This window comes from Ranitomeya imitator, chromosome 2 (assembly GCF_032444005.1).
Source record: "Ranitomeya imitator isolate aRanImi1 chromosome 2, aRanImi1.pri, whole genome shotgun sequence".
Lineage (NCBI taxonomy): Eukaryota > Metazoa > Chordata > Amphibia > Anura > Dendrobatidae > Ranitomeya > Ranitomeya imitator.
Genome location: NC_091283.1, coordinates 361,781,210 through 361,799,252, shown reverse-complemented (window position 1 = coordinate 361,799,252; position 18,043 = coordinate 361,781,210). Strand labels below are relative to the sequence as shown.

General features: G+C 46.8%; 1 protein-coding gene across 1 annotated transcript in view; it reads left to right on the top strand.

Annotated features, from left to right (window-relative positions):
- Positions 1–3,833: 3,833 nt before the first annotated feature.
- The window catches only part of LOC138663850 (zinc finger protein 1 homolog), a 39,319-nt gene continuing 25,109 nt past the window's right edge, over positions 3,834–18,043 (top strand). Inside the window, exons 1-6 of the mRNA XM_069750203.1 lie at positions 3,834–3,867; positions 6,250–6,399; positions 6,529–6,708; positions 6,792–6,915; positions 6,999–7,090; positions 7,289–7,379. Of these exons, the coding sequence (XP_069606304.1) occupies positions 3,841–3,867; positions 6,250–6,399; positions 6,529–6,708; positions 6,792–6,915; positions 6,999–7,090; positions 7,289–7,379 (664 nt within the window). The 5' untranslated portion in view covers positions 3,834–3,840. The remainder of the gene's footprint in view (positions 3,868–6,249; positions 6,400–6,528; positions 6,709–6,791; positions 6,916–6,998; positions 7,091–7,288; positions 7,380–18,043) is intronic.

Here is an 18,043-nt window from a genome sequence, read left to right as displayed (position 1 = left end):
AAAAGGTGCACTGAAGTCAGCCGCCGGCCTCTGATAGGTGGGTGGCCATTTCATTGTCTGGGGTACATTAATGTGAGAGCTATCATTCCAAAAAAGCATTCAAAAATGTTTCTAGGTTCCATTTCTCAGCTATACAGTGTTCTGTGGTATGGGGTATGTTACTGTGATATCTATCGCTCCAACAAAGCATTCAAAAACTTTTCAGGGTTAAATTTCTCAGCCATACACTATTCCGTGGCCTGGGGTACATTTACGTGTTACATAAAACTCCAAAAAAGTGTTAAAATGTTTTGTTCTATTCAATTAGTCATCCATACAGTGTAACATGATCAGTGGGCAACAAAGATGGGAAAACCACAGAAAACTTGTGAGAGGGGCCAGGGCCGTAGTTGTGGCTGACACAGGTTGCTCATTCACGCCATGGTCCCCTGCCACATGCACGCAATGTCCTCTTTGTACCGTACCTTTCCTTCTGCTTTCCAACCCATCCGGGTCCTCTCTGATCTGCTGAGGGTTCTTCCTGACGGCGTCAAACAAAGAGAGACAGAGACCAATTCCTATCGCATGGATTATCAGTAAAAATAAAATGGTCAAGCTGTGTTCAGTGTTTTATTTCATTAAAATGCTTTATTCTGGCTTTGTCTTTATTTAACCCTTTGTCACGAAGAATATAAATAGTATAATTGCGACAGACGTCTTCCACTACAGCTAACCCAGCAGATGTGGACCAACCATGACTGTTCACATTTCCACAAATTTGTGTTATCATCAGCAGCAGCCACAGAAGTGGAACTAAAGATATCACAGAGTGCAGTTACGTGACATTAATGATCACACTAAAAAATGCAATATCACCTAGTCTGTACAGTCTGCGATTGGGGGGACAAAGTCCTTGGAGATCCATGACTTGTTCATCTTAATGAAAGTTAGTTGGTCTACACTTTCAGGGGACAGCCGTATGCAATTATCCGTTAGGACACCACCAGCAGCGCTGAAGCTCTGAGAAAATGCTGGCTGCCGGGCACACACGGCTCCGCTCCGTACACACACGGCTCCGCTCCGTACACCTCGTACACACGTGGCTCCGCTCCGTACACCTCGTACACACACGGCTCCGCTCCGTACACCTCGTACACACACGGCTCTGCTCCGTACACACACGGCTCTGCTCCGTACACCTCGTACACACACGGCTCTGCTCCGTACACCTCGTACACACGCGGCTCCGCTCCGTACACCTCGTACACACACGGCTCCGCTCCGTACACCTCGTACACACGCGGCTCCGTACACCTCGTACACACACGGCTCTGCACCGTACACCTCGTACACACACGGCTCTGCACCGTACACCTCGTACACACACGGCTCTGCTCCGTACACCTCGTACACACACGGCTCTGCACCGTACACCTCGTACACACACGGCTCTGCACCGTACACCTCGTACACACGCGCTCCGCTCCGTACACCTCGTACACACGCGGCTCCGCTCCGTACACCTCGTACACACACGGCTCTGCTCCGTACACACACGGCTCCGCTCCGTACACCTCATACACACACGGCTCCGCTCCGTACACCTCGTACACACGCGGCTCTGCTCCGTACACCTCGTACACACGCGGCTCTGCTCCGTACACCTCGTACACACGCGGCTCCGCTCCGTACACCTCGTACACACGCGGCTCCGCTCCGTACACCTCGTACACACGCGGCTCCGCTCCGTACACCTCGTACACACGCGGCTCCGCTCCTTACACCTCGTACACACGCGGCTCCGCTCCGTACAGCCCGTACACACGCGGCTCCGCTCCGTACACCTCGTACACACGCGGCTCCGTACACCTCGTACACACGCGGCTCTGCACCGTACACCTCGTACACACGCGGCTCTGCACCGTACACCTCGTACACACGCGGCTCTGCACCGTACACCTCGTACACACGCGGCTCTGCTCCGTACACCTCGTACACACGCGGCTCTGCTCCGTACACCTCGTACACACGCGGCTCTGCTCCGTACACCTCGTACACACGCGGCTCCGCTCCGTACACCTCGTACACACGCGGCTCCGCTCCGTACACCTCGTACACACGCGGCTCCGCTCCGTACACCTCGTACACACGCGGCTCCGCTCCGTACACCTCATACACACGCGGCTCCGCTCCGTACACCTCGTACACACGCGGCTCCGCTCCGTACACCTCGTACACACGCGGCTCCGTACACCTCGTACACACGCGGCTCTGCACCGTACACCTCGTACACACACGGCTCTGCACCGTACACCTCGTACACACACGGCTCTGCTCCGTACACCTCGTACACACACGGCTCTGCACCGTACACCTCGTACACACACGGCTCTGCACCGTACACCTCGTACACACGCGCTCCGCTTCGTACACCTCGTACACACGCGGCTCCGCTCCGTACACCTCGTACACACACGGCTCTGCTCCGTACACACACGGCTCCGCTCCGTACACCTCATACACACACGGCTCCGCTCCGTACACCTCGTACACACGCGGCTCCGCTCCGTACACCTCGTACACACGCGGCTCCGCTCCGTACACCTCGTACACACGCGGCTCCGCTCCGTACACCTCGTACACACGCGGCTCCGCTCCGTACACCTCGTACACACGCGGCTCCGCTCCGTACACCTCGTACACACGCGGCTCCGCTCCTTACACCTCGTACACACGCGGCTCCGCTCCGTACAGCCCGTACACACGCGGCTCCGCTCCGTACACCTCGTACACACGCGGCTCCGTACACCTCGTACACACGCGGCTCTGCACCGTACACCTCGTACACACGCGGCTCTGCACCGTACACCTCGTACACACGCGGCTCTGCACCGTACACCTCGTACACACGCGGCTCTGCACCGTACACCTCGTACACACGCGGCTCTGCTCCGTACACCTCGTACACACGCGGCTCCGCTCCGTACACCTCGTACACACGCGGCTCCGCTCCGTACACCTCGTACACACGCGGCTCCGCTCCGTACACCTCGTACACACGCGGCTCCGCTCCGTACACCTCGTACACACGCGGCTCCGCTCCGTACACCTCGTACACACGCGGCTCCGCTCCGTACACCTCGTACACACGCGGCTCCGCTCCGTACACCTCGTACACACGCGGCTCCGCTCCGTACACCTCGTACACACGCGGCTCCGCTCCGTACACCTCGTACACACGCGGCTCCGCTCCGTACACCTCGTACACACGCGGCTCCGCTCCGTACACCTCGTACACACGCGGCTCCGTACACCTCGTACACACGCGGCTCCGTACACCTCGTACACACACGGCTCTGCACCGTACACCTCGTACACACACGGCTCTGCACCGTACACCTCGTACACACACGGCTCTGCACCGTACACCTCGTACACACGCGGCTCTGCTCTGTACACCTCATACACACACGGCTCTGCTCTGTACACCTCATACACACGGCTCTGCTCCGTACACCTCGTACACACACGGCTCTGCTCCGTACACCTCGTACACACACGGCTCTGCTCCGTACACCTCGTACACACAAGGCTCCGCTCCGTACACCTTGTACACACACGGCTCCGCTCCGTACACCTTGTACACACACGGCTCCGCTCCGTTCACCTCGTACACACACGGCTCTGCTACATCCACCCTGTAAACCCCTCCTGACCCCACACATAAACTTCTCCTCATCCAGCACCATGACAACCAGCACAGCAGAGTCCTGCATACACTGAGGCCCCTGATCACGTGACCCCTGACTCCTCCCCTCCTGTGACCTCATCACAGGTCCTGTGCGCACAGAACAGCCATATATGTGGTGTGCGGCTCTGCAGGTGGAGGTAGGTGCTGGAGATTCCCCATTACTGGGGGGGGCAGTAACCCCTTCAGTGCTGAGACCATTTTGGTGCTTTTTTTGTTCCTTCTTTATATGCCGCCTGACTTTTTTTCCTTTTCCTCAGATACATATGACCCAACTATAAAAGACGGGAAACATGGAAACCTGTATTGCTCCCACACAGTAATGTTCCCCCAGTACCGCCATCACTCACACACAGTATTATGCTCACACAGTAGTGACTTTTCCCCCACACACATTATGATAGTAGTAGTTGCCCCCCACAATATGGCACGACCCGCCTCCTAATAAATAACTGCTCCCTTCCCCCATTCCTGCTGCAGATATATATGGACCCGGCACATACCAGCAACCTCCGGGATCAGATTCCCAAAGCTGGAAATTAGAATCTCGGACGGTCGATAGATGCTATAGATGTATGAGGGTCTCTGCCTCTGTGCCCCAGATATAATGGAGGAGGCTCTCTGCCTCTGTCTTTCTGCCTCAGATACAATAATGGATGTTGTCTCTCAGTTACCTCAGATATATAGAAGATGTCTTCTCTCTGTCTTCATCAAGAATGGAGAATGTTCTTTCTCTCTTCCTAAAACTGTGATCTTTATTCTTCACTTGAAAGCTTTTTTAAATATCAGAACACTGACTGTCACTTCCAAACAGAAAACTGGTGTAAACTAGGAGTAGCCACATCGACTATACATAACAACTAAAGCAGCACTCTGTAACGCTATAGCATGTAAACATGAAATATATGAACTATGAATTGCATTACTGCTCTAGATAATAGGAAATAATAAAGATACCTAGCGCATAATTTGGCCAATTCATGCCTGCCCAGCAGCCATGGCAAGGCAAACTTCTTCGCTTGGAACCTATCATAATGTGTATCCTGAAGCCTACATTTATATGGGTAGGTAGGATCCTGCTGTAATTAAAATCGCCACAGACTGATGGGTGGAGTGCTCAGTCAGAGAGCCTATCCTATATATAAATAGCAAAAGACTGACCTTGAAAGCTTTTTTTAGACCCCTTTTGGTGTTTTTCTCCTGATTCTTTATATGAATCCTGACTTTTTTTTCCTTTTCCTCTGATAGATACATACCACACAACTATGAAAGACAGGAAATATGACAACACATATTGCTCTCATAGCACATTGACCCTTTCTTGCCTCCACACAGTTTAATGTTCCCCCAGTACCAACATCACTACACAATTTATGATACTACAAGTTGCCCCCACAATATTGTTCCACGTTTTTCCACTGGCTAATAAATTAATCCTCACTTATTCCCATTCTTGCAGATACTGATGAACCCGACACCTACCTGCAACCTCCTGGATCAGTCTCCCAAGGCTGAAAATTAGGATCTAGGATGGTCGGCAGGTGCTATAGATGTATGAGGGGCTCTCTCTGTCTTTCTGCGTCAAACAAAAGAGTTCATGCATTTTTTCAGTTACCTCAGATATATAGAAGATGTCTTCTCCCTGTTCTCATCAATAATGGAGAATGTTCTTTCACTCTCTCTAAAACTGTGATTTTTATTTATTTATTTAAGACATTTTTCAGCTTTTCTCCACAACTCTCATTAGTGCGATCATACAGCATACAAGTCTCTGATTGCTCCGGTGATGCCCTGTACCACTGTAGTTCGGGGTATTAATAAATAATCTTTATTTTTATATAGCGCTAACATATTCCGCAGCGCTTTACAGTTTTGCACACATTATCATCACTGTCCCTGTTGGGGCTCACAATCTAAATTGCCTATCAGTATGTCTTTGGAATGTGGGAGGAAACCGGAGTACCCGGAGGAAACCCACGCAAACACGGAGAGAACATACAAACTCTTTGCAGATGTTGTCCTTGGTGGGGCTTGAACCCAGGACTCCAGCGCTGCAAGGCTGCTGTGCTAACCACTGCGCCACCGTGCTGCCCTATTCCTGCCTGTCAGTGTGACCCCATACACATGAGATAACTCTTGGTCAAACACTCATGCTGACAATTTTCTCTCCCGACGCCCCCACACACACAACCGTTTTACTGTACCAGGCTTTTCTGTACTCTCTAAAAATACCACTGCTGCTTGGGTCCCCCGTCAGTCTCTAATTCCTGCTCAGTCCCAAAGAACTTGTGATTCCTACAACCAATCAGTTGTCAAAGTCATAGTCAACATAGCCAGTGACTGGGAACATGGAGATGTCTTACTCAGCAATTCATCTTATTTTCTAGTTCATGCAAGATAAGAGAGAATACAACATCTACACATTCCATCTCCTGATATGTTTCCTTTTATTATCTCCAATAATTGTATTATTATATGGCAGCCTTTATGATGTTACATCTGCTCATCTTCATTTCATTCAGATTACTACAATATCGGATCCTCCCAGTGGAGAACTTCTATATTGGAGAATTTTCCTGATTCATCTGTCAAGGATGGATGGGAACAGGGACAAGATGGCAGAGAGACTATTATACCTCACCATAGAGATCCTCTTCCGGCTTACTGGAGAGGTGAGAGATTCTGATGATGTCACATTACATCATTCTTACCTATGGGAATAACAGATGGACAGAACTGGAGAGGTGAGGACTCTGGAAATGACTGCAGTGAGATTTATTAATATGTCTCTCCATAACCAGGATTACACAGTAGTGAAGAAGACCTCTAGTGAGCACTGTCAGGCCCCTGTGTCTGAGGGATGGGGAAGAACTTTGAGCCCAATCATAGGGCCTTCATCTTACCCCCTGGAACATGAGGACATCAATGACCAGAAGATCCTAGAACTCACCTACAAGATGATTGAGCTGCTGACTGGAGAGGTGACACTGCTGAGAATGCTGGGACATTATACAGTAATGCTATGAAGGGAACGAGGTGATGACAGTATCATTGTATGTGTCAGATTCCTATAAGGTTTCAGGATGTCACCATCTATTTCTCCATGGAGGAGTGGGAGTATTTAGAAGAACACAAAGATCTGTACAAGGACATCATGATGGAGGTTCCCCAAACCCTCACATCACCAGGTAATAGACAGGAGTATATACAGACGGCCTATAATTATAAGTATGTGAAGAATTAATTTTGTCCCTGTACATGTTTCTTCCAGTTCTATCCAGGACATCACCAGAGAGATCTCCGGATCCTCTTCTTCCACAGGACTGTAAACATGAAGATGCCAATGTTCCTCAGGATCATCAGGTAGATGGAGAGAAGGTGTCATGAGATCTCCCCTATGATGTGTAGACGGCTGTGAAGGTCTTGTGCTCAGTCTTGTTTTATCCACCAGTATTATATGTTTTATACTTGTGTAATGAGAACGGTGGAGATGGCAGGATTAGAGATGATCATAGATGTGACTTCTCCATCTGTCTATGACTTGTACAATATTTGTTTCAGGGTGAAGATCTGACCAATATTAATACTACAGAGACATATACGTGGGGTGACGAGTGGTGTAAAGAGGAGATTCCTACATACGACTACCCAGGTGAGTAACTACTAAATGCAAAGAAGTCACAGATTCTTCTCAGTCACTGTTTGACACTGCTTTATCAGTGATCTTGTCCAGCCATATCACAATTAACTCCTTTAACCCCAAAGGCTGTTTGTACCTTCATGACTGGGCCAAATTTTACAATTCTGGCTACTGTCACTTTATGAGGTAATAACTTTGGAACACTTCAATGGATCACACTGATTCTGGGACTTTTTTTAATTACATATTGTACTCTATGATAGTGGTAAAATTTCTTCAATATGATTTGCGTTTATTTGTGAAAAAAATGGAAATTTGTCAACATTTTGAAATTTTCAATCTTCTATTTCTCTATCACTTCATTGGGGGACACAGAAAACCATGGGTGTATGCTGCTGCCAGTAGGAGGTTGACACTATGCATAAAAAGGGGTTAGCGCCACCCCAGCAGTACATACCCACTAATTGTCAGAATGCTAATCAGTTTTAGCTTAGTGTCAGTAAGAGGTGGACACAGGGCTGCACTCAGCCTCGTTTCTACCTTAGGTTTTTGTTGTGTTATATTAATGATCTCTATTTTACAGATTCAGTGTATGATCTGGGCAATGGAGGATGGAGTGTAATTGGTCACTCCGCTCTCCCTCCTAGAGACCGGGAGCACAGTGTGGAATTGCGTCTTTACTGTACCCCCTCGTGTCTACCAGGCAGAACCCCATGCCTCCTAACACATCATGAGTGTTTTGTGGCATTCGCAAGAGAGAAGATGTGGACTGAGCAGTCGTCTCCTTCAGTTTCGGGAAGATTGGCTATCCGTAGTCGACGACACCTGGGTCCGAGACGTCATCTCCTACGGTTAAAGATAGCGTTTTCTACTCTCCCTCAATTTTGTTTTTTCTAATTCTGTCCCCAGAAGAATGTCTCTCTCATTATGGGGTTCTTCAAGACTGTCGACTCCTCCTCAAGGCCAGCGTTATCGCCTCTGTTCCCACACGAGAGCGCTTCTCAGGTTTTTATTCAAACCTGTTTATGGTCCCAAAAAAGGACGGTTCAGTTCGTCCCATCCTGGACCTCAAATTACTAAACAAATATGTGCGACTGCATCAATTTAACATGGAGTCACTTCAGTCTGTGATAGCCTCCATGGAGCCAGAGGAATTTCTCTGCTTGGCGGACATTCAAGATGCCTACCTGCACATTCCCATTTTTCCCCACACCAGAGATTCCTTCGTTTTGCTATTCAGGGACTTCACTTCCAAATCACAGCGCTGTCATTTGGCTTAGCCACCGCCTCCAGAGTTTATACGAAAATAATGGCGACAGCTATTGTCATTCTACGCAGCAGGGGCATCCTCGTCATTCCCTATCTAGACGACATCCTCTTCAAGGCCGCAACCCCCTCAGCGTGCCAAGAGAGTCTTCGTATCACCCTGTGCACAATTTTTCATCTGGGCTTGATTGTCAACACCGAAGTTGTCTCAGAACGTCTTGTTTTTGTGGGAATACTTTTCGACACCGCCCAAGCAAAGATTTTCTTACCCAAGGAAAGGTCTCTAGCACTTATCCGCGGGGTTTAGTCTCTCAGTGGTTCTCCCCGTTCACTCCGCTTCTGCATGAGCATACTAGGTAAGGTGGTTGCTTCAATGGAAGCAGTGCCATTTGTTCAGTTCCACACGCGTCCTCTCCAACTATTCCTTCTAGCGAGATGGGACAGGTCGATCCCTGGATCGGTTTGTCTTAATTCCCTCACTGATAAAGCAGTCGCTGAAATGGTGGGAGTGTTCCCTGTCGGTCCATCTTGAGAGGTCTTTCCTACCCATTCGTTGGAAGATAGTAATAACGGGCGCCAGTCTTCTTGGCTTGGGAGCAGTGTTCCAAGATTTGACGGTCCAGGGTCAATGGTCAGCTCAGGAATAATCACTTCCGATCAGCATCTGGAACACTGAGCAATATTTCTCGCCCTGCTTCATTGGCAGGAACTTTTTCACTGATGTCCGATTCGAGTCCAGTCCAACAACGCCACGGCGGTGGCATTTGTCAACCATCAAGGGGGAACTCAAAATCGGGCAGTGATGTCGGAGGTCACTCGGATCCTGGTCTGGACCTAGCAGAATGTCCCAACAATTTCTGCGGTGCACATCCCAATAGTCGAAAATTGGGTGGCAGACTTTCTCAGCCGAGAAGGTTTCGCCGCAGGCAAATGGTCACTGAATCCGTCAGTCTTTCACAGGATCAGACTCAGATGGGGGACTCCACACGTTGACCTCATGGTGTTCAGACTCAACCACAAAGTTCCTCAGTTTGTGTCTAGATCTCTCGTTCTGCTAGCTATCGGATCCGATGCACTAGTGATGCCCTGGACACAGTTCTCCCTTCCATACTTATTTCCACCTCTACCGCTAATCCCCTGGGTAATCAAAAAGATAAAAGCGGAGGGAATACCTGTCATACTCATCGCTCTGGATTGACCATGAAGACCCTGGTACGCGGCGTTGGTCAACCTTCTAGTGGACATGCAGTGGATACTTCCGGACCTTTTGCCGCAGGGGCCAGTTATCAGTCGCTCAATTTAACAGTATGGCTGTTGAAGCCTCAGTTTTGAGGTCAGCTGGGTTCTCTGATTAGATCGTCCAGACCATGATTAAAGCAACGAAGCCTTCATCCTCTTGCATCTACCACCAAATATGGAAAGCATTTTTTCGCTGGTGTGAGTATCTAGATGTTTGGTGAGCACTTTGAACCCCCAGGTGCGTCACAGAAGCCGTGAAAGTAAAAAGATATCTAATTTTCCACCAAAAAATGTTTTTTAGGCCCAAATTTTGCATACAATTTGTAGTGCAATTTCTCCTGTCTACTCTGATACCCAATATGTGGAGGAAAACTACTGTTGGGGCACACAGGAGGGGTTGGAATGGAAGGAGTGCCATTTGACTTGTTGAAAGCAAAATTTGCTGTAATAATTAGCTGATACCATGTCGAGTTTGGAGAGCCCCTGATGTACCTAAACAGTGGAAACCCCTCACAAGTGACACCATTTTGGAAACTAGACCCCTCAGGGAACTTATCTAGATTGTGGTAAAAACCTTGAACCCCCAAGTGCTTCACCGAATTTTACAACGCTGATCAGTGAAAAAGGAAAAGAAAAAATTCTCACAAAACTTGTTTTAGCCCCATTTTTTTTCATTTTCACAAGGATAGCAGGAAAAAATGAACCTCAAAATTTGTCGTGTAATTTCTCCTGAGTACAATGATACCCCATATGTGGTAATAAACTATTTTTGAGGCACAGTGCAAAGCTCAGAAGGGAAGAAGCTCCATATTGAAGTTCAGAGTTTGCTGGAATGGTCTGAGGGTGCCATATCACATTGGCAGAGCCACTAAGGTAGAACAGCAGAAACCCCCATATATGACTTCATTTTACAAACTACGCTCCCCAATGAATTCTTCAAGGGTTGCAATGATCATATTGACACCACATGTGGCTTACAGATTTTTATACTATTTGGCAGTGAAGAAAGAATAACTACATTTTTACCACAATGTTGTTTTAGCCCCAAGTTTTAAATTTTTCTAAGGGCTAATAGGAAAAAATGGACCTTAGTTTGTTGTAGCAATTTCCCCTGAGTGCCCCAATACCTTACATGTAAACTGGACATACTTATCAGGCACAGTGCAAAGCTCAGAAGGCAAGGAGCGCCATATTATAGTGCATATTTTACTGTTATGTTTTGCGGGTACCATGACTCACTGGGCGAACCCCTAAGGTGCCAGAACAGCTGAACTCCTCATCAGAGACCCCATTTTATAAAATCTCTTGATGAATTATTCTAGGGGTGCAGTGATCACATTGACACCACAGCTGTGTCACAGAATTTTATAGCATTGAGCTGTAGAGAAAAAATAATTACTTTTTAACAAAAAAAATAGTTTTAGCCCCAGATTTTACATTTTCATAAGGAGAAATGAGTAAAAATTTCTGCTAAATGTAGAAATACCCCATATGTGGCTGTACAGTACGGCTTAGCCATATGGAGTGACTCTGGAGATGCGTTATTTACATCCTGGAGTGTAGATTTTTCTTGAATAGGAAAATCCCCCTTCAAGTGACCCCATTTTGTAAATTATACCCCTTTGGGAATTTATCCACAGGTGTAGTGTCGATTTTGAGTCCATGGGTGTTTTCCAGAAACAAGCTCCAGTGGATGTTACTGAGTTAATTGCAAACTGAAAAAAAAAACACCAGTACACAGGCAGAGGTGCTTACCTGTCCAGGGCCTCCAATTGCACTAACCAAGGTGTAGCGGACCCAAATAAAGGTGGCAAATACACAGGTGCATTAATACCGAAAAGGCAGCCAGCCTACAATCAGGAATTGGCCGCTTGGTACACCTGTGCAAACAAAGAATCTGTATGTGGCATGTTCACACAGAAATGCAGAGCATGTGGCTCAAAGCCTATTAATGACGCAATATAGCGGGCTTACCATTGCTGTCTATAATGCATCCTGTGTGAACAGAGGCCACAGTTTACAGAGCCATCTAGGGCCCAGCCGCTCCCTGAAAAGATATAAGGTGCACAAAAACATAACAATGTATGCAAGGTATTGGTTGATATTATGGCCACAATACTTAAGCCGGCAACCCACGTCAAGGGTCCTTATATATTGCCGGTCCTAATCTAACAAGAAAACACCATAAGAGGAAAAACCTCCACTATTCTTGACAAAGAAACACCAGTACACAGGCAGAGATGCTTACCTGTCCAGGGCCTCTAAACAATTGCACTAACCAAGGTGCAGCGGACCCAAATAAAGATGGCAGATACACAGGTGCAATAATACTGATAAGGCAGCCAGCCTACAATCAGGAATTGGCCGCTTGGTACACCTGTGAACATGCCACATACAGATTATTTGTTTGAACAGGTGTACCAAGCGGCCAATTCCTGATTGTAGGCTGGCTGCCTTATCGGTATTAATTGCAAACTGCCGTTGTAGTGCCCAGTACTTTGTAGTCACCAGTACATTGTAGTGACCAGTACATTTTACCCAGCTCATGCTTCTGGATACATGCACCTGTAAATTAGGCGAGCTGTCATTGCTACAAAAATGCCAAACATGTGGACTCTAAATGTGGTTTAGGCTCACTTTGGGGCTCAAAAGGGAGGGGGGGGGGCATTTGGATTTGGGAGCATGGATTTTGTTGGATTTCTTTTGGGGTGTGAGGAGCCATAGCACTTTTCCATTTCCAGAGTCTTTGTGCTACCAGTAACGTGGAAGCCCCTTATATTTCCATTGACAAGTAACGGACCTGAGTGGGGAATTGGTATTTTATGGATTGGGTTTTATTGGCAACATTTTACTTAACATTTGGGATCACATTTATCTGGCGCTCTATGCTGAGCACTTACATCGGGGCTTTCCATCTAAATTACAGAGTGACGTGATTCAAATGAAACCCCTGCGAGATCCATTCACTATAATTAGGCAGCAGAGTTACTCTGGACTCTATCTGGCCTCTGTTAAGTGGTGTAGCCTAGAACAGAGGTTGAGTGCTGGGTTGAGTGAGAGGACAAAAATTAACCCCTGCAGGAACACTCCACGTCACATGCTGAGAAGTGTGTACGTGACATCCTCCTTATTAGTAAATTAAATGTAATAATTTTGAATCTTGGCCAAATGTAAATTTCCTGTAAGTTTCTTTTTATCTGGTCTCTTCAATTTCTGTGAGAAAGGATCTGTTTAACTGCAAATAAATTCATGATAAACTACATGAAAATGTTACACTTATGCCATGATATGTCTCTGTGTGTGGTTGATGGCTCTAATGATTCCATGTCATGAATTTCACGATGTTTTCCTAAGGAAGGAAAATTACTGCACAATCTCTTCTGAAATGAGGAGCACTAATACTTTTTCTACCTTTCGAGTCAGGACTTATAAAAGCTCCAATTGGCCGTCATAAATGCATGTACCATATTTTTCAGATTATAAGACGCACTTTTAAGATCCCCAAAATTCGGGGGAAAATGGGTTGCATCTTATAATCTGAACACTGTTCTTACCGAGGGATCAATACTGCAGGAACGGAGCTGGCAGTGTTGCGGTGGTTGTGCGTCGGCCCTGCGGTGGTGGTACAGCGGCGAGCAGTGGCCCTGTGGCGGTTTAATATGGCAGCCGCCATTCTTCTTCAGGGGTCTGGCTTCTCTATCGGCGCAGGCGCAGATGGAGGAAAGCCGAGATCTCCATCCGCGCCTGCCTCTACGCGATGTCTGTAGGAAAATGGCCGCGTATTCGGCATAGGTGCAGATGGAGCTCTCGGCTTTCTGAGCTCTCAATTTGCGCATGTGGTACATCCGGCGGCAGGATCCAGGCAATGGTCTGCTGCAGACGGAGCCCTCAAGCTGATGTGGGAAAGAAAAGCAATTCTCCTCCTCTGCAGAGATGGATAGTGATTTATTGAGTGAACTGTTGCTGAGCTGCCTCCACCAATCACATATCTGACCCTGCACACTATTTAATGTTGCAACTATGGTACTCACAAGTCTCATATCCTTTTAGGAAAAGTGAGCAAACGACCCCCATCATCCTTCAGAAAATACTGTATCAATGGGTATATTCTGAAGGATGATGGGGTTCTAGCCATATTTAGTGTAAATATACACTGTAATGTAGTGGCCAAAGTGTTTATTGCAAATGTGACTACCACCTCCCTCATCTTTCAGAATACATCCATGTATACTGTAAGTGGGTGTATTCCTGAGGATGAGGGGGGTGGTAGTCACAATATACGGTACTGCAGGCACTGTACTGTTGTAATGGGGTCGACGAGGCAGCGGGTACCTGTGTGCTGGGTCCGGAACTGATGATGCTGCGCACTCTGATGTCCAGGGGAAAGTTTAGGGAACCGGAACGATCTTTTGTACGAGCTGACAAGGGGCGTAGCTAAGCTTGACCAGGGTGAGCGCAGCACGCGGGAACAGACAGAGTGGGCTGGAAGGTGCAGTGCGCGGCTGAGGAGAGTGAGAGCTCCTGCTTCAGGGCAGTGAGCAGCTGAGGCGCGCGCCCGGCCTCGAGAGAGACGGACCATAGAGACTCTGACGAGAAGCCCATCGTGTGCAGGTCGGGACCTGGGCATCAAGGTGCCAATCGCTCTGTAAGAGTCAGTATTGCGCTTGTGCCGCCTGACAGAGACTGTGACTGGGTACTGCTGATCCTGAATTCCCAGTGCTTATTCATCGAGCCTCACCTAATTCTGACAGGACTGTGGCATATATCTTGCCGGCCACTAGAGTCTCTTTACTGTGGACTCTATGGGATATTTCACAGACTTAAAGTTGCCAGCCAGGTAACGGATCATCGCCTTCTTCAGGACCACACCGGATCCATGTTGCGTCAATGGCTGTTGGCGCCATTATCTACTCCGGAACCGTTCCTGTCAGGAAGACACCTGATGGATTATTGACTTTCTTTGTTTTTCCTACTTTGATTTTTCCCCAACGAAACCCCTGTATTCCCTGTTCTGCCTACTTTTTACCTCAAGTTTTCCCTATTCTGCATGCATTTTACCTCACGTTTTCCCTATCTTCCTGCGTGGAATAAGACCTTGTTTATTAAAATCTGTTATCCCTTGATCTGCCTCCTGTCCGTCACTGCATCCCGCAACCTGCTTTCACTTGGCATAGTCAGCAGGATGCAGTCTACGGGCGCAGGGGTGGCAGACCAAGCGGTCAGGGGTGCCCCAAGGGCCAGTATGCCGCTGGGGGTAGTATGGAGCAACCTCCCAAAGTTTACTGGAAGTAACACCATGTTGTTGAGCTGGACTGAGCAGGTCAGGGGGATGATGAGGATGTGCCCAATGACCCTGCGTTAAGAGGCGGAGATTGCTTTGATTGCCCTAGAAGGAGAAGTAAGGGATTCCGTCATGCTGCGACCTCCCCATGAGCGAGACACTTTCGACAAGGTGTTACAGATAGTAGAGGAGACACATGGTGACCTCACGGACGTAGGGGAGTTACGCATGTGCTTATTTAGGCATATTCAAAGAGAGGGGGAGACTGTGATGCAGTATATGAACGCACTACAGGAAATCCACACTGCCATTAATTTTTTTTAATCAAGTACTTTTTATTAAGGCATATATAAAAAATGTAATACAGTCTGACACAAACTTCAGACAGATACCAAAATTACAGAGCAGATTGATACATTTTCATTTAACATGAACTAGTCCATTTACCTAGTACCCCCCCTCTCCCTCCCCATCTCCCCCCAAACCCCATCCCAATATCCTTTATTGTCAAACTGGTACATCTCCTCTTGATAAATTTATACACCTCTTCACAAATGCTCAGCCGTACAAGTACAATTTCTGCAGAGGTATTTATCCGACTCCCAACCTACTCTGCAATAACACAACAGACGCCACACCCGGACAATCCATCCATCCGCGCCACACATTTTCAAATTTTGTATGTTGACCTCTCTTAACCCCTTAAGCCCCGAGGGTGGTTTGCACGTTAATGACCGGGCCAATTTTTACAATTCTGACCACTGTCCCTTTATGAGGTTATAACTCTGGAACGCTTCAACGGATCTTGGCGATTCTGACATTGTTTTCTCGTGACATATTGTACTTCATTTTAGTGGTAACATTTATTCGATATAACTTGCGTTTATTTGTGAAAAAAACGGAAATTTAGCGAAAATTTAGAAAATTTCGCAATTTTCCAACTTTAAATTTTTATGCCCTTAAATCACAGAGATATGTCACGCAAAATACTTAATAAGTAACATTTCCCACATGTCTACTTTACATCAGCACAATTTTGGAACCAAAATTTTTTTTTGTTAGGGAGTTATAAGGGTTAAAAGTTGACCAGCAATTTCTCATTTTTACAACACCATTTTTTTTTAGGGACCACATCTCATTTGATGTCATTTTGAGGGGTCTATATGATAGAAAATACCCAAGTGTGACACCATTCTAAAAACTGCACCCCTCAAGGTGCTCAAAACCACATTCAAGAAGTTTATTAACCCTTCAGGGGTTTCACAGGAATTTTTGGAATGTTTAAATAAAAATGAATATTTAACTTTTTTTCACACAAAATTTATTTCAGCTCCAATTTGTTTTATTTTACCAAGGGTAACAGGATAAAATGGATGCCAAACATTGTTGTACAATCTGTACTGAGTACGCTGATACCCCATATGTGGGGGTAAACCACTGTTTGGGCGCATGGCAGAGCTCGGAAGGAAAGGAGCGCCATTTGACTTTTCAATGCAAAATTGACAGGAATTGAGATAGGATGCCATGTTGCGTTTGGAGAGCCCCTCATGTGCCTAAACATTGAAACCCCCCACAAGTGACACCATTTTGGAAAGTAGACACCCTAAGGAACTTATCTAGATGTGTGGTGACCACTTTGACCCACCAATTGCTTCACAGAAGTTTATAATGCAGAGCCGTAAAAATAAAAAATCATATTTTTTCACAAAAATAATCTTTTCGCCACCAATTTTTTATTTTCCCAAGGGTAAGAGAAGAAATTAGACCACAAAAGTTGTTGTGCAATTTGTCCTGAGTGCGACGATACCCCATATGTGGGGGTAAACCACTGTTTGGGCGCATGGCAGAGCTCGGAAGGAAAGGAGCGCCATTTGACTTTTCAATGCAAAATTGACTGGAATTGAGATGGGACGCCATGTTGCGTTTGGAGAGCCCCTGATGTGCCTAAACATTGGAACCCCTCACAAGTGACACCATTTTGAAAAGTAGACCCCTTAAGGAACTTATCTAGATGTGTGGTGAGCACTTTGACCCAACAAGTGCTTCACAGAAGTTTATAATGCAGAGCCGTAAAAATAAAAAATCTTATTTTTTCACAAAAATGATCTTTTCGCCCCCAATTTTTTATTTTCCCAAGGGTAAGAGAAGAAATTAGACCACAAAAGTTGTTGTGCAATTTGTCCTGAGTGCGACGATACCCCATATGTGGGGTAAACCACTTTTTGGGTGCATAGCAGAGCTCGGAAGGGAAGGAGCGCCATTTGACTTTTCAATGCAAAATTGATTGGAATTAAGATGGGACGCCATGTTGGTTTGGAGAGCCCCTGATGTGCCTAAACATTAAAACCCCCCACAAGTGACACCATTTTGGAAACTAGACCCCCTAAGGAACTTATCTAGATGTGTTTTGAGAGCTTTGAACCCCCAAGTGTTTCACTACAGTTTATAACGCAGAGCCGTTAAAATAATTTTTTTTTTTCGCAAAAATTATTTTTTAGCCCCCAGTTTTGTATTTTCACAAGGGTAACAGAATAAATTGGACCCCAAAAGTTGTTGTCCAATTTGTCCTGAGTACGCTGATACCCCATATGTGGGGGGGAACCACTGTTTGGGCGCATGGCAGAGCTCGGAAGGGAAGGAGCGCCATTTGGAATGCAGACTTAGATGGATTGGTCTGCAGGAGTCACGTTGCATTTGCAGAGCCCCTGATGTACCCAAACAGTACAAACCCCCCACAAGTGACCCCATATTAGAAACTAGACCTCCCAAGGAACTTATCTAGATGTGTTGTGAGAACTTTGAACCCCTAAGTGTTTCACTACAGTTTATAACGCAGAGCCGTGAAAATAAAAATTCTTTTTTTTTTCACAAAAATGATTTTTTAGCCCCC